At 39.4% G+C, this 20,871-nt stretch overlaps 2 protein-coding genes across 3 annotated transcripts; both read right to left on the bottom strand.

Moving 5' to 3' along the window:
• Positions 1 to 1,921: 1,921 nt before the first annotated feature.
• Positions 1,922 to 12,784, bottom strand: LOC105014414 (FYN-binding protein 1). 2 transcript variants are annotated; one of them, XM_010876718.3, is made up of 20 exons: positions 12,730 to 12,784; positions 10,080 to 10,920; positions 9,870 to 9,978; positions 8,382 to 8,452; positions 8,188 to 8,210; positions 7,558 to 7,604; positions 7,390 to 7,462; positions 7,214 to 7,257; positions 6,895 to 7,072; positions 5,940 to 6,099; positions 5,731 to 5,854; positions 5,577 to 5,596; positions 4,361 to 4,409; positions 3,546 to 3,580; positions 3,349 to 3,403; positions 3,135 to 3,234; positions 2,639 to 2,801; positions 2,520 to 2,550; positions 2,236 to 2,270; positions 1,922 to 2,144 (listed from the first exon to the last, which is right to left on the bottom strand). In XM_010876718.3, the coding sequence occupies exons 1-20, from the start codon at positions 12,730 to 12,732 to the stop codon at positions 2,122 to 2,124; spliced, it is 2,184 nt and encodes a 727-aa protein (XP_010875020.2). In that variant the 5' UTR covers positions 12,733 to 12,784; the 3' UTR covers positions 1,922 to 2,121. The 2 variants fall into 2 exon arrangements, with proteins under 2 accessions (XP_010875020.2, XP_010875021.2); XM_010876719.3 differs by lacking the exon at positions 12,730 to 12,784 and adding an exon at positions 11,954 to 12,147.
• Positions 12,785 to 13,061: 277 nt separating this feature from the next.
• Positions 13,062 to 20,151, bottom strand: c13h5orf34 (chromosome 13 C5orf34 homolog). Its single transcript, XM_010876720.5, has 11 exons — positions 19,864 to 20,151; positions 19,693 to 19,782; positions 19,257 to 19,556; positions 18,905 to 19,164; positions 16,817 to 16,918; positions 16,458 to 16,572; positions 16,065 to 16,156; positions 15,036 to 15,105; positions 14,858 to 14,946; positions 14,709 to 14,755; positions 13,062 to 14,496 (listed from the first exon to the last, which is right to left on the bottom strand). Exons 1-11 carry the CDS (start codon positions 20,050 to 20,052, stop codon positions 14,288 to 14,290), a joined length of 1,563 nt encoding a protein of 520 aa, XP_010875022.3. The 5' UTR covers positions 20,053 to 20,151; the 3' UTR covers positions 13,062 to 14,287.
• Between the last annotated feature and the right edge of the window lie 720 nt (positions 20,152 to 20,871).

Raw genomic sequence — 20,871 nt, 5'->3', positions numbered from 1 at the left:
CAGCTGCACAGACTTGATATTTACACACAAATGTGGTAATGCCTGGAGCGTTTGTAGGACTTAAATACACTGAAAGCTGAACCCAAACCCTGGTGGAACTTCCAGATGAAGATTAATATATTATATATGCAATGGGTATATCATTATTTTTGTACATTTTAATGTGTGAAAAATACAAATTAATGAATTATATTTTTGTTCACATTGATTTATTATTTAAGACAAAAACACAACATTAATTGCCTTATCCGCTGCTGTTAGCCAAGCGCTTAGCTGGCCTGCTTTTCACATCTGTCCTCATCATAATTTGTATATCATTGGTTAGTTTAGAAAGTATACCTAATAACAGTTTACATTTTTGCTTTCTACCTCGACTACAACACCACTATCCTCTCAAACTTTTTCGTCACCATCTTTACATTTTATACAATCGATTATCTTTTCTGACAGTGAAAGAGAAGTAGTCGAACTATCAGAACAGGTCCCTGTTTTCTGCGCGCATTTTAGCTTAAATAGTTTCCAGGCTGGCCTATTTTGGTTGCAGGGCAGCTGTTTTGCACTGGCTAACCAAAATCTTAACCAAAACCTTAATATAGTCATTATTATGACTACCAGATATTTGCATGAGAAATTGAAAAACACTTCTATGGTTGCCTGTTGGTCAAAATAATAAATGTATATAAATAGTACACACAATATCTATTTGACCAAGGAAAACAAAAGGAAAAAACACACTTTTCTAATACGTTTTATAGAAAAGAACACCGGGAAGATTTCATTATGTAAGGGGGTCCTGAAATATTTTATTGGACCCAGGGGGCCTTGGAGGCAAAATGGTTGAGAACCACTGTTAAGTCAAGCTTCTAGACAGAGATTACAGGCTACTGACACTCTGGACTGGGTAGAGTATTAAAAGTCTGTATTTCAGTACTGTTACGGGGTAGCACAGGGAACAGACACAGAGCATGTGTTAATGCTCCGGTGGGTGTTTTATTAAAGGGAAAAGAAGTGCTTGGGGAGAAGGTGTGGGAGTAATCATGAACAGAAAACCAACCGCTGTGATAACGAGGCGGTGTCATGGTGACGGGTATGAGCACAGGTGGTCCTTCTCTGCACTGTTCTTTCCTGTACAGCCCTACTTCCTCCTGTGCTCCCAAGTCACTGGGGCCGAGAGGTGGTAAAGGCAGCGTGGTCCTGCTGGCTGCCCCTGGAAGGTTCCAGAACCTGCAGGTTGCCTCCTATCGGGATGTGAGTACAACGCTGAAGCAGTAGGTGGGGGTGCGATCACACTGCAGCATCCATTTATACTGACATGAGTATAAGTTACAGAAAAGTACGTTTTGTTTTTACACGTTATAATAGGCTACACTGAAAGCAAACCAAAGTTGCATTGATTTAGCATTCATATTATTTTAACATTCCAGATTGACATTTTGCTATATTTATTGTTCTGGTTTTAAGAATTTTACCCAATTCAATTTAATTCAATTTAATTGTTAACAAGGCAACCCATGTGTATGTAATTACACACTGGCTTAATTGAAAAGTGGAATAACAAAATAAGTATGGGAAGTAACAGGTCTTATAAGAGACAACTGCACCTTTTTCTTTCCTTTTCAAAAAAGTCGAAAAGGAAGGTTTTGAGTGAGGAACAGAAGGATTAAAATTAAGAGACCACTGCCAATTGAATGCCTCACTCAAAACTTTTCTTTTCAATTATTTCTATTATTAGCTATATCAATAATATTTTCCCAAGCAGATTGTATGAACTAGGCTCTGATTGTAAGACAACTATACAACTACACTAAGATTAAGTAGCTATACTGTATAATCTCAGTCTAAAAGCTAGGCTAAAATGGTCTGAGAGCTTACATTTACATACATTCCATCTCCATAGTAAATGTTTCACATACAAAGAAAGCAGATTTACCCACTTTATTTCATTGCAACACATTCATTCACAAAAGCAGCAAATAAAGCTCATGTATCCATAATTATTAAACAACATAATTACACATCAGAAGCACATTGATGAAACAGAATTTTTTCAAAAACACCCACTTTCAGTGTGCAGTGCAGAGTTAAGTCCTGGTTGCCTCCAAATATCGGATATAGCTCCTCTTAGTCATTATCATAAATGCAATCTGGAAAAAAAACATGTGTACCCATGTCTGGAATTCAGTTTGAAAAGAAAACGTTTCACATAATATTTTTTTTTATGTTTTAGAGACATACCTTCTCCAATGTCCTCATAAATATCTCCACCATCACTGTTGATGTAAAATAATAGATTAAAACACCGGTTCTGTCTAATGTTACTATGTGGTAGCATTTGCAGTAAACTGCAATACAAAAATATTTAATAACCTGCAGACATGTAACAATGCAGATCCTTCAATAACAATCTCTATATAGATTGAGGACTATTCTGCACACATGTGTGTTTAAGTACACTATTAACTTTTTAGAGAGAGCACATGCATGTGTGTTTTAACAAATATAAATATTACTTAACTTACTTTGCAACGTTGACCATGGACACATAACCAACTGGGAAATAGATATTTACATTCAAATTAATGAATTCAAAGTTAGTTAATTGTGAATAATGAATCTATAACAACTGATGCCAACTTACATTTTCCGTCTCTGTTCCTGCCAATCAGTTTGCCTTCTGTGGGCTTTGTAATGACATCAATGACTTCTCCTGGTTTTAGCTGCAGGTCTTTGTTCCCCCATTTCTTATTTGCCAACGTAGGAGCTACAGTAAGCTCATATAACACTTGGATCTCCCCTTCAAACTGACAGTGTATGTCAACCGTGTTAGTACAATACAAATCCTGTCAACGGTGTTACTACAATACCAATCATATTATTCAAATGTACAGTGGAACATGTCACCACTGTTAGTAGAATTCTAATAATGTTATAAAAACTTATGGTGGAACATATCAATAGGGTTAGCACAATTCAAATCATGGTACAATACTAAGAAACATTGAATTATTATTTTGTTTTGTAAATTCTTTCAATATTTTTACTTCATTCTGTTTTGAATAGTATGAAAGAGGGCGATATTAAGCTTCCAGCCTTAGCTGCATTTTGCTTACTACTGTCACAATTAGAACTCATACTTTGAATTTCTTCCTGAATTCCTTTTCCTCTTTCTCAAACTTCTTTTTCTTCTTAGAGTCCATTTCACCTTGCATTCCCTTTGATGTCAGCTGAGGGGTACTAAAATGGAGAGACACATGAAGGTTCAACTCATGTATTCATTTAAAGCACATTTCTGTTGAATGGACTATTCACCTGTATCACTGAACTCTGTCACTTGCATCCTTTCCTCACCTGTTGAGAGCAGGGGCAGGGAAGCTCTGGGTCTCCACATCGTCATATACTTCATCTGTGGACATAGGTCACTTAAGTTGTACTATTTGAGTCACATGTCTTTAGCACAATTATACAGTGTACACTGTATAGAAGAAAATATTGAATTATATATGAAGAATTGGAAGAACCGCTACAAGTTCATATCATATCATCACCTCCAGTTGGAAGCACTGCAGGTGGTGCCAGAAATCTGAGAATGAAAATAAAACCATAATTGAACATAATTATCCAGTTTGTATTTTTGTCAATGCACTGCAGCATTATGCGCAGCAATATTTCTGACCTCTAGATATCAGTAAAATACTACACAAAGAGCATTTGAATGAGAGAAACTTTTAAAGGTAACTGCAATCCTTTAAAGCTGCACTAGGAAAGGATTTTCAGTAAAAAAAACAATAACAGTATTTTGCAATTACTCAGTGGTCAGAAAGCAGTTCTACACCAATGCCTGATAGAGAATGAATGAAAAATATAAGCTAACTCAGAGTTCAACCTTATTCTTAGCCTTGCTAACATTAGCTTAGGGTTTCTGGTTTCTAGCTATAGAGAGCTAGTCTTCTTTCGCTTCTTTGCGGTTTTTGTAGTGTATTCTATAGTAGACAAGGGAGGAACTGGCAGTTTGTCATCCTGGTCTCTTGCTGCCATTATAGTTCCTTACATTAAGCAAACTTTGCTCAAAATAAGCCAAGGAGGAAGACCCGCCTTGCAGAAGGCGATTGGCTGGAACGAGATTGCTGAAACAGGATTGGCTGGAAAGTAGAGGCACGCTCCAAAAATGATAAATTGACATTCCACTGGCACTGTGCTGCTAAACAACTCTTAAAGGGCCTCATTATCTTATTACATTATTATAAAACATATGCTTTTTCTACTGAAAAATCCAAAATAGTGCAGCTTAAAAATATTTTCAATATGAATATTTACAACAATCCATCTTGTATTCATTGCACCTCATAAGGAGATAATATACCTATTTGAATTTGTTCCGTCCACATCGTCGTAGATCTCTCCATCCTTAGCTGCGGTATTAATAGGAAACATTGTAAATCATTTTTCATTGCTATGTGACTGGCAATGCTATTTACAGTTCCCTCCACAAGTATTTGGACTGTAAAGTCAAAACTGCGATTTTTCATATGAATTGCAATTTCGACTTTACATTATTCATGTGAAAGTAGGATTAAAAGATGAATATTAGGCAAAAGTACAGAATGTCATATTTTATTTCTGTCCATTCCAAAACTTGTTTTAACAACAAAGAATTATAACACTGTCAGAGTTCCATCCCCCCATGTTACAAGCTCATAAGCGTTTCTAATTTATCATGTTTTTCCTGTTACATTGATTGTTCACACACACCAAAGAGCTGTGAATGTGTAGTTTCAGTTCCATCTTTTGCTTTTGCCTTTTGGAGTCTGCGTTTGGTGTCAGAAAGCATAATCCAGCATGAAAACTAGGGAGCTGTCTATAAAAAAGAAAAGCAAGCAATTTGGATACTAAAAGAAAAAGAGGAACTCCATTAAAACCATAACACAAAGTTTAAATCATCAGTTTGGAATGTCCTGAAAAGGAAATGAACTACAACTGTTTTCTGCAATCGGCAATGACAAGGTCAGCCAAGGAAAATAACTACGGTAGTGTCAGGGTGGTGGTAGTGTCATGGCATGGGCATGCATGGCTGCCTTTGGAAAGAGCTCACTCATCTTTTTAGATGATGTAAAGAATTATGGCAACAACAGAAATAATTCAGAAGTGTAGTACTGATGTACAAGAAAATGCCAACACACTGGGCGGTGCTTCTCAATGCAACAAGACAATAACCCAAATAACACTGCCAACACAACCAAGAAGCTCATCCGGAAGTGTCAGTTTGTCAGTTTTAGACAAAACCAAACCAGACCAAGTTTTTAATTGTCACAGAAAGCTGGACCCTCTGTAATGATTTACTAATTTGCCTACTTCACCTGATTAAAATTTTGTGCTAACTTTATCTGCACGAGGATATTCCAATTCTATTCTGTTTTAATTGCATAGATAGTTTTAAAGTTCACTTATTTGTGTGATTTGTTCATTTGGGTTACCTTTATTATTGAATGTGGTTAGAACTAAGCACAAATATCCATGCGTAAAAATATGTAAAAAATAGTTCCAGGGGTTGTACTTATATAGAAAAATGTGATGCTTACCTTGTTGTTCTGTCAGAACACTAAAAAAAACAAAAGACTAATATCAGAATTGAAATAAATCAGGCACAATCACACATCACCTACATTAGACAACAAAATAACCAAAATGTCAAAGCGTCAATGTTTGACCTTTCATTCAATGTTCCTATTTTACCTGCAGGCAGCTACATCATCATAAACTTCAGGCTCTCCAGCGGGCGGGTTATTTAGGGATCCTTTGCTGTTCTGTTTCAGAAGGCCATAATCTATGTCTACTGCCTCGATCCTCACATAGCCATCTACAACACAATGTGGAGCAGGAGGCATCAGAACAGGTGGAGGGAGGGAGGAGGATGTGTACGGGCTCTACATGTATATACTTACAGTTTCCGTCATTGTTCCTGGCCAGCCAGCGTCCATCTGGGTTGTTAACGATGCGTATTATATCTATTGTCTCCCCCTGCTTTAGGGGCAGGTCACTCTTCCCTCCTTTAATGTCTGAATTAACCTTGGCTCTGTGAATCACCTCAATCTTCTCTGAAAGCTACATACAGGAATACGCATTACTCAAATGCATAGGGTGGTGGAGAGATCGGGGTGGGGGTAGCAGGGTGGCCTGGGGTTTGAAGCATCTGACCAGTAAACAAAAGTTGCTCAATAAAATATGATGAATATAATGAAGAAGCAGGATCTGTCAGCTAGATTCATCTGCAAAAGATGTCAACAGACAATCTGCAGAGGCAGGACAGCAAGATGCAAAACACTGGTCAGCCGCAAATGCCGGACGACCTCAAAGAGGGCTTCTCATACCTCTCCTGGGGACCCAAAGACATTTCAAAGTGTTGTTGTAGCTCTGAACAATGCCCCCGGAATCAAGTAGTCAAGGGCTTCATAATTAGTTTGACAAGTTTTCTCAGTGGCGCTAGCTCTAAAATGCATCTAATACACAGAAAGGCTGTGGGCCCTCAGGAGGGGTTTCAGTACCACTGACCGAAAAGAGCGTGCAGACTTCTGCAAAAAAATGTATTGTAGACAGATGAGACAAATATACAAATATTTTAATGAAATGGGCTGACAAGAGGAGAGTGTGGAAAAAAGGAACCACCTCATCACCTCACTTCATTGTACATAATGTTCATCTGTCCAAATACTTTCGGCACTCTAAAATGGGGACATTGTTCACAAAACTGGCAGTAAATATGAAACATCTATTCAATACCGATGAAAATACCCTACAAATAAGGCTGAATTGTATCATTTGAAATCCAAAGTCCTGGAATAAAGAGCCAAAAAACTTTAACAATACGTATATACTGTATAGGGACCACTTTCTGTTTACCTTGTACTTTCTCTTGGCCTCTTGCTCCCTCTTTTCTCTGGCTTTCTGCAGTTTTCTTTCTTGCTCTAATCGTTTCTTCTCCTCTTTGTCGGTCTTCTTCTCTTTGTCGCTCTTCTTCTCTTTGTCACTCTTCTCTTGCTCTGTGGTTTCTTTTGATCCTATATCCTCGTTTTCGGTCCTATCGTAGACGAGAGAGAGAGTAAAGTATAGAGTTGGGTATAGAATAATACATAAAGCAAACTACTACATAGGTAAAACTGTTATAGAAAGCATAGTTTAAAATTGTATTTATCATAATTTTTTGCTGAAGACCCCTCACCATTTCCTATCTAAGTCTTCATACATCTCCTCATCACTAGACCCCTAAAGGAATGGACAGAAATGGCAACCAAGTTTAGATGAGACTTTAATGTAAGCCAAAGTATTGCATAATTATTCTGATAACGTTGACTCAGCGTATGCTTTAGGGAAACTGGGTGAGCAAACCAATTTCACCTGTTTTAGTAGGTTTGTTTTCTCTTTTTCATTACTCTCTTTTTCTTTTGTTTCTCTAACTTCCTGTTCGGACCTGTTGTGAGGGTGGGTAAACGTTAGGTAAAGAATGGTAACAGCCTAGACAGATGATGTTATAAAAAAATGTACTCTGTGCTAGGTCCCTCTCACCATCTCTCCTCCAGGTCCTCATATGTCTCTTCATTACACAACTCGCCCTGTCAGAACAGGGACAATATAAAATTCCAGCTTAAAGGAAAACAGCAGTTATGTACATATTCACCCAATTCTAATGGCTAAGCACCTCCAAAACACACAGTCCTAAAAGTGATCTCAACTAATCTAAAAGTTACCTCACATAATGATCACCAATCATTGGGGAAGGGAATGCACTGTCTGTTTGAATTATCTAGACTCGGTTGTCACTCTGCATTTTAAACCAATAATTTGTTTGCGATTTGGAACTTTCAGATGGAAAGAAATAACAGTTAGATGATCATGTCGCTTTACATACAGATGCAAGATTTTGACTATTTTCAGAGACATACCATCTAAAAATATGTAACTAGCCATTTGATCAGTCGGTGTACATATTGTGTCTAATCATATCTGATCGGTATATGAACCACTTCCCCTTTTCTCCCTGCATGGTATTTTCACTTACACAAATATCACACATTTTTTTAACGCCACTAAAGTAACTTCTGCATGCATGCTATGTTTCTGTTGTAGCGGCAATCCATACAGTGCAGTTATTTCAGTTCTGATTTCTCAATAGAACCATTCAATTACGGACGGTACCTCAGTTTTATGATTCGGGTGTCCTGTAATAAAAACAAAACAAAAGTGGATCATTTTGTTATATGATGTTGGCTGTTTGCACAACATACAGTATAAAACAATTAATCATATTTTCTCCACAAAAGGATGTAGCTATGTATATCATTCACTATGTTAATGCTCTTCTAAGAGGGGAGTTAGAAGGGGGGTGGTACCTCCGGGGGGAGGGGGTGGAGAGAGATTCAAGGTCCCAACATCGTCATAGTTCTCCTGGTCATCCTGGTTCCTGATTGTTCACGGTTAGAAAGACACATACACTTATACACACACTGCTGTTATTGTCACTGGCAGTGAAGTAATTATAATACAGTTCTTCTAGTTAAAGCTATTTTGGAAATAAGATGAATCTAGAGGACAGTTTCTCAGATCGATGACATCAGAAACCCCAGTAACTTCCTGTGATGATCACAACTCTTATATTCAGCCTGCTAGGGCCAGGGTTTAAAGTTAACCTGCTGTAAACAAGTTAAAATTCAGCCTGTTCTGGCCAGGGTTTAAAGTTAACCTGCTGTAAACAAGTTAAAATTCAGCCTGTTCTGGCCAGGGGTTAAAGTTAACCTGCTGTAAACAAATTTAAATTGAGCCCGCTGTCGTCAGGGGTTAAAGTTAACCCGCTTTAAACAAGTTAAAATTTAGCCTTTTATGGCCAGGGGTTAAAGTTAACCTGCTGTAAACAAATTTAAATTCAGCCTGCTGTGGTCAGGGGTTAAAATGTACCTGCTGTAAACAAATTTAAATTCAGCCTGCTGTGGTCAGGTGTTAAAATTTACCTGCTGTAAACAAATTTAAATTCAGCCTGCTTTGGCCAAGGGTTAAAATGTACCTGCTGTAAACTAATTTAAATTCAGCTTGCTGTGGCCGGAGGTTAAGGTTAACCTGCTGTAAAAATGTATATTCAGCCTGCTGTGGTCAGGGGTTAAAGTTAACCTGTTGTAGGCACATTTAAATTCAGCATGCTGTGGTCAGGGGTTAAAGTTAACCTGTTGTAGACAAATTTAAATTCAGTCTGCTCTGGCCAGGTGTTGAAGTTAACCTGCTATAAACAAATCTAAATTCAGCCTGCTGTGGTCAGGGGTTAAAGCTAACCTGTTGTAGACAAGGTTAAAGTCAGCCTGCTGTGGTCAGGGGTTAAAGCTAACCTGTTGTAGACAAGGTTAAAGTCAGCCTGCTGTGGTCAGGGGTTAAAGCTAACCTGTTGTAGACAAGGTTAAAGTCAGCCTGCTGTGGTCAGGGGTTAAAGCTAACCTGTTGTAGACAAGGTTAAAGTCAGCCTGCTGTGGTCAGGGGTTAAAGCTAACCTGTTGTAGACAAGGTTAAAGTCAGCCTGCTGTGGTCAGGGGTTAAAGCTAACCTGTTGTAGACAAGGTTAAAGTCAGCCTGCTGTGGTCAGGGGTTAAAGCTAACCTGTTGTAGACAAGGTTAAAGTCAGCCTGCTGTGGTCAGGGGTTAAAGCTAACCTGTTGTAGACAAGGTTAAAGTCAGCCTGCTGTGGCCAGTGTTAACGTCAGCCTGCTCTGGACAGGTTTACATTCGGGTGCCCTGGACATGGTTAAGTTAGCCTAATTGGACAGGGTTCGGGGTGAATTTGCTCTTGGGGTTCATTTCTGATTGTTTGTGTGTCCCAAGCACAGGAATGTACTTACATAGCTGCAGACTGAGAGAGGCGGCAGAGACGTGGACGGTCAGACAAACGGCTGGTGTGGGGTATGGGTGAGGAAGAGGGGTCCACTGTGCTCTGCCCTGGATCTGGAACTTGTCACCCAATGGAAAAGATTAGCATTTGTGACACAATTAATAGTCAAACATTTATTTTTGGGATGTACATAGTAGAGGAACAAAAGAGGTTCTCTCACCATCGGTCCTAAAGCTCTGCAAGTCCACATGGGGAGGCCTGTTGGGTTTCAGAGGAGGGTTCCCCAAGTAAAACACCTTAGGTAGCGGTTTCTTCTTAGGGGTCGAGGGACCATCGTTCTCTTTCTCTGGGAACAGTTCATCCCTCCCACCAGACACCTTTGTCATGAAACTGGGGTTTAAGGCTGCTTTCCCCACGCTGACACACTCTTTCTCAGTTCCCTGTCTTGAAGGGGTATTCTTCTGGTCCGCGGGCACTGGGGGTTTGAGGGTCAAGCTTGAGGACAGTTTTGGGGCGGACGGTGTTGAGGGTTCCTTCAGGGTCCGTTGGTCAAGGAGGGATTGTAGGGTAGATGTCTTTGGTTTGGGGGCTGAGGGCAGCAGAGTTGCTGCAGGGATGTTTTCTGACCCGCTGTCTTTCACCCATGGGGGTTTGGGAGTGCCTGAAGCAGGAACCGGCTTGACCTTGTTGTCCAGAAAGCTTTTATTGATTGGAGGCCTTTTCAGTAGAGATTGAGCATAAGTGGACTCGGACCCGGAAGACTCTCTGTTCCAATTGGTCTCTTTGGGCTTGAGAGACGGGTGTTTTGGGAAGGACTTACCTACATCCTCTTGGGCAGCTGTCTCAACATTTTTCTGAAACACAGACTTGGGTGCAGGGGAGTTAGTGGTGGTCAAGGCCTGTTCTGATTGTTTATTCTCCAGGGCAGCGATCTTGGCTAAAAGCGGGGACCTGGTGGGCTGTCTGGATTGGGTTGTTAGTTTGGGGCAAACCCCTTCCTTCAAGGGACCGCCGGCACCTGTGTTGAAGCGAGCCATGAGAGCCCTGACCGATTTTTGCTCCTGGAGATGAAAAATAAGTTGAGAGAATTAAGTTGTATGCATTACATTACATTCATGTCAGTGGTACAGTCAGGCTTTCTCTCCTTATCTAGCACTGAATATTGTTACTCTGTTCTTTTGTTGTTATTATTATTATTCCACAGATTTTTTATCAGATTTTAAAAGCAGGAACTAATAATTAAAATGTTTGTTGTGTAGTTGGCCTTATATGTCATGTGCATATGACCTATTGAAACTTGAAAGTTGTTCTGAAAACTGAGGGCGGGTAAAACCACAAAGGTAAATATGCTTTTGCCTTTCCTGTACTTTCTGACCTGAGAGGATATGAGATGATTTATCTTCAGACCATCGAGCTGCAACCTTATTTTTGCAGTGGTGTAAAGTATCTAAGTAAAAATAATACATAACATGATGTACTATTTATTCCAAAAAAATTCACTCCCAGAATTATTTATTATATTTCAAATATCAAAGCAGGACAGGAAAAGGGTTGAATTCATACACCATATCACCAGATCTAGAGAACATCCCTGGTCATATATGCTGCCTCTAATCTGGTGGACCCCCTTAACACAAGCTTCTGGTAAATTCCCTTGGAGTGTGCCTTTGGCTTTTTGCAGAATAATGTAAGAAGAACCAATGGCATCAGGTTAACACATTAAGAGCTGGAACTGTTAAATAAGTATATTTAAAAACAAATACTTGTAGGCTTTTACTGGTTCGACCCACTTTTGATAACATTTCCATCAATCTATCCTTCCTTTCTCAACCACAATTTTAGCTCATAGCCAAACTTCACAGCAGAATACGTATTTAATTAAATGACATGTAATTCAATTACAGGTTTCATCAGTCCTTAGTTTCTTTTCAGTTTAACTTCTTCTGAAAGACACATGCACAACCATAGTAGGCCTATACAAAAGAAAATGTACCACTAAAATAAACCAAAACATTCCTCTGAAAGTTCAAACACTAGCTGAACACCTTCAAAAAAAATTATCCTCATATGTTATCCTCTAACATTAGCACTCACCTAATCTGTCCAAGACTCTTCGATAGACTCTGTATAGCACTGGCTGTAGGACTATAGCGAATGTGTTACTGGCCTGCACACAGAGCTAGGATTATGCACATACAGGAAATGTATAGACTGACTATTATAATGAGATGTGGAAGGCGAGAAATGAGAAGTGTCCCAAAGCAGTCTGCATACTTTAAAATATTGACACAGCCGCTGTTGTCTGTATTACCCTAGTTAAAGGAGCATTTCACACTTTTTTCAACTCGATGTTAAATGGTTCAAAAGTCTTGCAAGTAGTCTGTCTACTATTTAAATAGATCCCCATTAGCTCCTGCCGAAGATGTTGCTCTTACTGGTGTCCACTGGCCAAGACAAACAGTAATTGGTAGTACCGTTGTATTAAAACAACACTTCTAGCTACTGTAAGACAAAATGGTATTTGACCATCTTAAGGAAAAAATATATCCCTTAAACCCATTGCTCCCATTGCCCTTTTTGTCAGAGGTGGCTAAGGTTAGCTGAAATTTCAGAAAAATATTAAAGAAAACTGATCCATGAATTAGTTTCTCTTGACACATATTACTTTCAGGGTGAAGACCCTAATAGCACAAGATGTGGAGGACATCTTTCAAAACATTTTGCTTCATTGGGGAATCATCTAAAATGAAGTCCTAAAACAGTTAAAATCTCCTTTTAGACAATAACATCAGACATTCTTTGAGTAAAATAGATGCAGTCTGGTTGTAATGTTACCATTTCAATTACATAAGAATGAGTATGCGACTCACCATTATTTTCTGAGAAAAAAGTTGCACTGAAAGTGGTCATACCAGCACTCCCTGTAGTTTATACACTTCTTCCTATTTCTGGTTTTGCACATTTAACAGCATCTTTTAAACACTCCAACATCATCAGCACAAAAGTCTCAAAATACTCACCACAAAACACACTTGTTGCCAACTACAGTATTATTTTAAATTCATAATAGTATAAAAGACGCATTCAGACTAAGCTACTACACAAGTAATAATCAGCACTTCCAATCCTTTATTCGTTTTCCCCCAGTTCTAATTAAGATAAAACACAAAGATACGAGGAGAGAAACATTTTTGAATCGTCTGTTTTCTTGTTTATTGCATTTTTCAATGAGAAGTGTATGTGAAATGGACGAACGCCATGTTGAGTAAAAATTTTTCAGGACTATCTTTAAAGAAGCCTCATGAAATCGTTTAAAAACATTATAGTTGTAATAGGTTATCAGAAGAAACTGCCATCAAACTTCTATCACCACGCCACTACCACCATACTATTTAGTGTACTGTGACTTTATTCAGTTTCTACTATCATTAGATGAAAAGTATTGCAAGCTACTCTCAATTGTTTTCAAATAGACACATTATTTAATTTTTCCCTATCGTACAACTTCCCCTTTATAACTATAGCAACTTCCCCAGGTATGAGATAAACTATGAAATCTGTTATATCAGATTGTTTTCATTTTTTCACTCTCAAATTACAAATATTTACAGTGCCCACTGGAAGTATTCACAGGACCACAGACTGAGGTGAAGATTCATTTTTCAGGATGACAGGGACCCAAAGACAATGCTTGAGTGGCTTCAGGACAAGTTTGAAATATCCTTGACTGGTCCAGTCAGAGCCCGCACCTCAATCCAATTGGGCATATGTGGAAAGAGTAGAAAATTGCTATTCTACAAAGGTCTAACTTGACAGAGCTTGAGCAATTTTACAAAGAAAAATTGGCAAGAATTGCTGTGTCGATATGTGCAAAGCTGGTATAGATTTATCTACAGTCATGCCTATAATTACAACCAACGGTGCCTCTACCAAAAAATTGGGCTAATAGGGGTAAATGCAATTTCCCCATAATATTGTAAAACCTGTGTCAACCCTTTTTATTGACCTAGGATATATCCTATAAAAAAAACCAGACAAAAGAAGTTTGAAGGGGAGAGAGAATCTGCTATGCAATTACAGAATGAGGCAATGATGCACTTATTTCATAGGCTATATAGTCATAACATGATCCCATACTGTATCAGATGGGTTTCTAATAGCCATTGGTTTTAGAAGGTGAAATGCGGTGTGTTGTTGTTTTTCATTTGTACTAGTGGCTTTGATTGATGGTGCAGTGCCACCTGAGAACAGTCGGATGCCTCTCTGCTGACCCTTTCTTTTCTCTGGTTGGCAGGTCTATACACAATCCCAAAGCTGCACGTGATGCTTACAAACATGGCTTACACAGAAATTCAAGACAAGCCAAATTAATAATTTTCAAATTCCTAATTTCCAAGCTTCTTCTGCCAACAAAGCCTAAATGATACATCATGAAGCTGTGTCTCTAGTGAGTGCCGTGGCTGAGATGAGCTTGTCGATATCTTGAATTGCTCTGGAAGTTCTCTGTAGGGCTTCATTTATATTGCTCTCTTCCATCGGCTTAAAGTGGGATGCATTCTCTTTAGAACCACTAAAACCACAACCTTCCCCTGTAGGACCCATCTGGGCTCCAAGCAGATGACTGTTTTCCAACAGAACTGGAAAGAGATGGTTAAAGAACACAGGTCATCCACTCAAGATACCTATTGCTAATCAAGGACAGGTTACTACTAGCTACATTAGAGTGGTTGGTTTGTTCTGGTTGGTGTCAGCTAGCTAATGTCTAAGATGTAGATTTCAATATGGTAACAGTGTCTTACCCTGGTTTACTATCCAGGCCAACTAACCAGAATATCAATGTTAAGGATACAGTTGAAGCGTCTGATCTTCTCCAACTCTTCAGCAACACAGTAAGGCCTGATAAGACAAGATTTTTAAACAATCCCCCCCAAAATAAGAATTACACTTAGTTTAAATACATTATTATCTAGGTATTAATCTGAACACTTTTAATCGTACCTGCTTTGTGCCGACTCAGGAGTATTAATATAACCAGATTCAGGAATGTGTACATCCTGTACAAATGATTTTGTCTCTGAACTAATGTCCTGCACAGAGAGACACACAATTAATCTTTATTCACCAATACACAATGGACTAACAAGCATGGATGGATGGAAATAGAGCAAGGCCAAACCTTGTGCAAACAGCTAGGTGTAAGATGGAGTTTAAGAGTGTCCTTGGCCTGGTTATAGCAGTTTAGGATCCTGTCAAGAATGTGGAAGTTAAAATGGAAGTGGTCAAATCTATGGACAGTATTGTTGAATTAAATCATCATGTTACTGAAGAAAGAATAACGTATTTTAAACCATGTGCTTTGAATCCTGAATGCTAATGGGCTGATGACTGTGGTATATAAGACTGTAAAGTAAAACTGTATGGAGAGGGATCATCCAACTTCTTATCAGCACATAGTTCAAAAGCCAGCATCCGTGATGGTATGGGGGTGCATTAGTGCACATGCCATGGGTGACATGCACATCTGTGAAGGCACCATAAATGCTGAAAAATATATACAGGTTTTGGAGCAACATATGTCTTTTTCAGTTTTGCTCATTTCTGCCAAACCACATTCTGCACCTATTACAAAAGCATGGCTCTATAGTAAAAAAAAGTCCAGCTGCTAAACTGGCCTGTCTGCAGTCCAAACCTGTCACCCATTGAAAAGATTTGGCGCATTATGAAACGAAAAATACGACAAAGGAGACTTATAGAGTATTGTTAAAAGAAGAGGTTATGCAACACAGTGGAAAAACTTGCCGGTCTCAACTTTTTTGAAACGCGCTGCTGGCATCCAATTCAAAATGGGCATGTACTATTTTCAGTTAAATACAGGGATATATTATTTGCACATCATTGCATTATGTTGTTAGTTGCACTTTTTTGGAAACGGGGTTGCAGTTCAAATGAATATATTCTAACTTTAGCAATTTAGAATCTTACTTATTGAGTGTCAAATATTTAAGCAAAAAACACTGGGTATGGGTAAATCAACACATAATTACAAATCCAAATGTTTATATATCTTAAATGTCATCTCATGATTTTGTAAGATAGATTTAGTATTTTTTGGCATAGCGCGCCTCACTTCCATTGGGTGTAGCGCTGCCTGACTGCAGGTGGGCCAACAGGAGTCAGCTAGTCCAGGTCTCCTGTGATCGCTCACCTGCAGGCACGGGTCACCACGGAGCTCACAGAGTACACCTGCCCAGGGCTGTCAGGGGGGAGGCTACTCAGGTGGTACGTCACATCTTTCACCTGAAACAACGGAGCATGAGCAATACTTTCAGTCTGTCCCGGAACCCCTAACCCTAACCAACACATATACTGGAATTGCTATTGGATTTCTATCAACATTTCTATCAGATTCCCCATATAATCATATAAACCGAAGAAATTTGGTTTTATACCAGTTATATATGTCAAACCTCCCCATATGCATGTTGAAATTCATGAAACGGTTGGCATTTCTGACAACATAGCTTAAAGACTGACAATAGATTTCATATGGTACGCTCAACAGCAAATGTGTAATTTGAAGCATGACTAAATGATGTACCAGTCCAGGCCCAGCTCTGTGGTGGGTGAAGTAGCTGGTCAGCACTCCATTAGACCTGATGACTGAACCATCCCCTGGAGAAACCTCCACTACTGGGATAGCTCCAGCAACTATCCTGGACAGCAGAGAGACCGACAGGACAGAGGGGCAAATTGTTAGCAAAGACAATAACTGCAGACAAGGACAGACAAGCAACTTTTTCTGTCCTAAGAACGGAACATGTTACAGTGTGACATGCTTTCCTTGATTTATTAACACTGAATAATTGCACTGTAGTATTTGATCAACACATCATTTACAGAAATAATACAGGAGCTTATTCAAATAATGTCACTATGTATCACAGTACAGACAGGTACCTGTAGACAACACCTTGGCACCATAACACTTTAACCTGCTCTGCAGGGAGGTGTGGCTCCACGTCCTGGTTAGCTTGGACAAGTGAGTCCCTGAAATTCCACCTACAGTACAAATAGTGCAAAGCTATTTATTTGGGCAGTTAGCGTTTATTTGTTTTCAAACACTATATAATGTTCATACCAAATATTGAGAGCAATAAACACAATTAAAAGTAGGAAGAAGTCCATATGTTGTCCAAAAGATAGCTTTTTAGTCATCAACTATCTAGAAACCTCAATGATCTACCAAGATAGTTTTGTAAATTTCTCCATAAATATATGGACATAACAGATGACCATATATAGCATTAGAATAATATATATATATATATATATATATATATATATATACGCACACACACACAGTGGGGAGAACAAGTATTTGATACACTGCCGATTTTGCAGGTTTTCCCACTTACAAAGCATGTAAAAGTCTGTAATTTTTATCATAGGTGCTCTTCAACTGTGAGTGACGGAATCTAAAACAAAAATCCAGAAAATCACATTGTATGATTTAAGTAATTAATTTGCATTTTATTGCTTGACATAAGTATTTGATACATCAGAAAAGCAGAACTTAATATTTCGTACAGAAACCTTTGTTTGCAATTACAGAGATCATACGTTTCCTGTAGTCCTTGACCAAGTCTGCACACACTGCAGCAGGGATTTCAGCCCATTCCTCCATACAGACCTTCTCCAGATCCTTCAGGTTTCGGGGCTGTCGCTGGGCAATAAAGACTTTCAGCTCCCTCCAAAGATTTTCTATTGTGTTCAGGTCTGGAGACTGGCTAGGCCACTCCAGGACCTTGAGATGCTTCTTACGAAGCCACTCCTTAGTTGCCCTGGCTGTGTGTTTTGGGTCGTTGTCATGCTGGAAGACCCAGCCACAACCCATCTTCAATGCTCTTACTGAGGAAGGAGGTTGTTGGCGAAGATCTCACGATACACGGTCCCATCCATCCTCCCCTCAATACGGTGCAGTCGCCCTGTCCCCTTTGCAGAAAAGCATCCCCAAAGAATGTTTCCACCTCCATGCTTCACGGTTGGGATTGTGTTCTTGGGGTTGTACTCATCCTCCTTCTTCCTCCAAACACGGCGAGTGGAGTTTAAACCAAAAAGCTCTATTTTTGTCTCATCAGACCACATGACCTTCTCCCATTCCTCCTCTGGATCATCCAGATGGTCATTGGCAAACTTCAGACCGGCCTGGACATGCGCTGGCTTGAGCAGGGGGACCTTGCGTGCGCTGCAGAATTTTAATCCATGACGGCGTAGTGTGTTACTAATGGTTTTCTTTGAGACTGTGGTCCCAGCTCTCTTCAGGTCATTGACCAGGTCCTGCCGTGTAGTTCTGGGCAGATCCCTCACCTTCCTCATGATCATTGATGCCCCACGAGGTGAGATCTTGCATGAAGCCCCAGACCGAGGGAGATTGACCGTCATCTTGAACTTCTTCCATTTTCTAATAATTGCGCCAACAGTTGTTGCCTTCTCACCAAGCTGCTTGCCTATTGTCCTGTAGCCCATCCCAGCCTTGTGCAGGTCTATTTTATCCCTGATGTCCTTACACAGCTCTCTGGTCTAGGCCATTGTGGAGAGGTTGGAGTCTGTTTGATTGAGTGTGTGGACAAGTAACGAGTTCAAACTGGTTCAGTTAATACAGGTAATGAGTGGAGAACAGGAGGGCTTCTTAAAGAAAAACTAACAGGTCTGTGAGAGATGGAATTCTTACTGGTTGGTAGGTGATCAAATACTTATGTCATGCAATAAAATGCAAATTAATTATTTTAATACAATGTGATCTTCTGGATTTTGTCTCTCACAGTTGAAGTGTACCTATGATAAAAAATTACAGATCTCTACATGCTTTGTAAGTAGGAAAACCTGCAAAATCGGCAGTGTATCAAATACTTGTTCTCCCCACTGTACATACAATGATATATACATACAATGATATATACATATATACATACACACACACACACACATATACACACACAAATTATATATAGTATTTTAATATCACTATAAAATAATTACTTTGACCTGTGCTGATGTGGGGAGTAGCATCTGATAGGCAGGGCCTCAGGCAGGTTGGACATCCTCTCTCCTTTGTATGCGTTTGCCTTTGTCTCAGTCTGATGTCTTCCCCTGTTTGTCTCTTCTGCTCTTTCCTTGTTCCTTTCTCCAGGGCATGGAGTGCTCCAGCGTTGAAGGGCCAGAGACAGGGGGTAACTCCACACAGGGAGAACACAGGAGACAGAGTGGTGCTGGACCACTCTTGTGGTCAGGTCTCTCTCGTCTGCCTTAGAAGACAATATTTTATTGTCTACCTAAGACTTCACACAGCCACATTGATATCATTTTTTTTTTGTGGAGGCTAAATAAAAATGTTCACCTTCAGCTGATCAGCACAAGCATTACTCTGTTGAAAAGGAGTCTGTGACCTGGAGGGTTGTGGGTCCTGCAGTGCTTGTTCAGTGACAGACGTATCTGGGTCTTGGCTCTCAGGCCTGCAGTGCTTTTTTTGACTGAGTCTGCAAGTAAAGTGCACAAAGAACTCCTCCCCAGAGGGAGAAAGCAGCAGACTAGCCTTCCCGTCCACTGAGTGGACGTTGATCTCTCCATTTGATCCCACCTCTGGGTTGCTGGAATGACATGCCGGCCACTCCACTTTGGAGAACATGCTGCAGACCTGCTGAAAGACAAGGTAAAATGCATAATCATAATGGTGAAAGGTTAATTAGTATCCTGGTAGGAAACTGTTGGCCAATGCACAAAAGTAACGTATCTATCGACAACAAAAAGAAAAATATCGTTAAAAACAAACTAACTGTTTTTTGGCTTTCAGGAAAGAGTTCTTCTGGCAGGTAAGGTCGTGCGGCATACTTGTTCCTGAACTCCAAGGCACTAAGCATCAGGTCCTAATATATTGACAAGACAGGATTGGCAAAGTCAAATATACACGTAATTTCAATTGTGAAATAGGGATCTGTTGATGTTACCTTGTAGTTGCTTGTGGTGAACCTCGTTCTCTGCCGAACCTTCTCACTAGACTGGAGAGGATGTGCAGAAGGTGGTGGAGATTTTTCCAGCACGAACTCTGAGCCACAGGGCGACAAGTGCAAACTGGAATCATCTCCATAACGGATGTTCACAGACTCATCCTCGTACATAATCATCAAACTGATCATATTATTTGAAGAAGTCATCAAACGTCAAATGTAGCAGTAATTAGCTAATCTAGAAAGCAAACCAAATTACGTTGGGCTTAGGCGTTGTCAACAACAAAATTCCCGCAACATGAAAAGTAGTGCTACAATTGGATGATCATTCTTCTTCTACTGCACATTGCTAGTTACGAAAGGTAGCATAGCGCCATCTACTTTTTCTTTTTAATACATATTGTGTCTTCGGTCGTTGATCAATTTGAGTTTGGTATACCCTCTGCTATTTAATTTAATAATTAAAGACTTAGGCAGCGTAGCAGTCATAGTGATTTGCAACATCAAAACACATAGTAATACTCTAGACCCAAAATGATTTGTCCTTTTATAAATATGGATCTCCGCAACGTTTTAATTATACGTACTTCATGGTCCAATGTTTTTATGCTGACCTTTTCATTTAACGTGCTTGGTTTAAACTCAAATGAATGACTGACTGCAATCACAGAACGCAATGTTACTATTATATCAACAACATTGAGGTAACAGTTCCTTTTTGGATGTTTAGCCAAATATGATCGGCCTATTGAAACTCTACAGTTGAGTTGTTGTAATGTTAAAATGGATTGATTTAACCAATAATCACAAGGCATATAATGACACAGAACTAGGTATAAATTTGAATGAAATGTTTTTTAATCAAATGTTGCTAACATACATTCTTCTTCCAGTCTGTCTCATCTACTTACTATGCTGTTCATTGTTTGCACTTCTCTGTATGTAAAGCATCTTAGTGAAAGCTAAAGGACCTTTTCATTATTTACCTCCCTTTGACCCTTCAATTGC

The sequence above is a fragment of the Esox lucius genome, chromosome 13 (genome assembly GCF_011004845.1).
Source record: "Esox lucius isolate fEsoLuc1 chromosome 13, fEsoLuc1.pri, whole genome shotgun sequence".
In the NCBI taxonomy this organism is placed as follows: domain Eukaryota; kingdom Metazoa; phylum Chordata; class Actinopteri; order Esociformes; family Esocidae; genus Esox; species Esox lucius.
Note: the sequence above shows the minus strand (reverse complement) of the source record. Positions and strands in the feature narration are given on the sequence as shown.

Excerpts from the sequence above, each read along its gene's own strand:
- LOC105014414 (XM_010876718.3), bottom strand. Across the intron at positions 7,463-7,557 it reads GAGGACCTGGAGGAGAGATG|GTCCGAACAGGAAGTTAGAG; the intron begins GTGAGAGGGACC and ends CCCTCACAACAG. Across the intron at positions 2,802-3,134 it reads AATTCAGGAAGAAATTCAAA|TTTGAAGGGGAGATCCAAGT; the intron begins GTATGAGTTCTA and ends ATACACTGTCAG.
- c13h5orf34 (XM_010876720.5), bottom strand. The coding sequence starts at position 20,052 with ATGATCAGTTTGATGATTATGTACGAGGATGAGTCTGTGAACATCCGT. Across the intron at positions 15,106-16,064 it reads GTGGTGACCCGTGCCTGCAG|GATCCTAAACTGCTATAACC; the intron begins GTGAGCGATCAC and ends CATTCTTGACAG. Across the intron at positions 14,947-15,035 it reads CACCTAGCTGTTTGCACAAG|GACATTAGTTCAGAGACAAA; the intron begins GTTTGGCCTTGC and ends CTCTCTGTGCAG.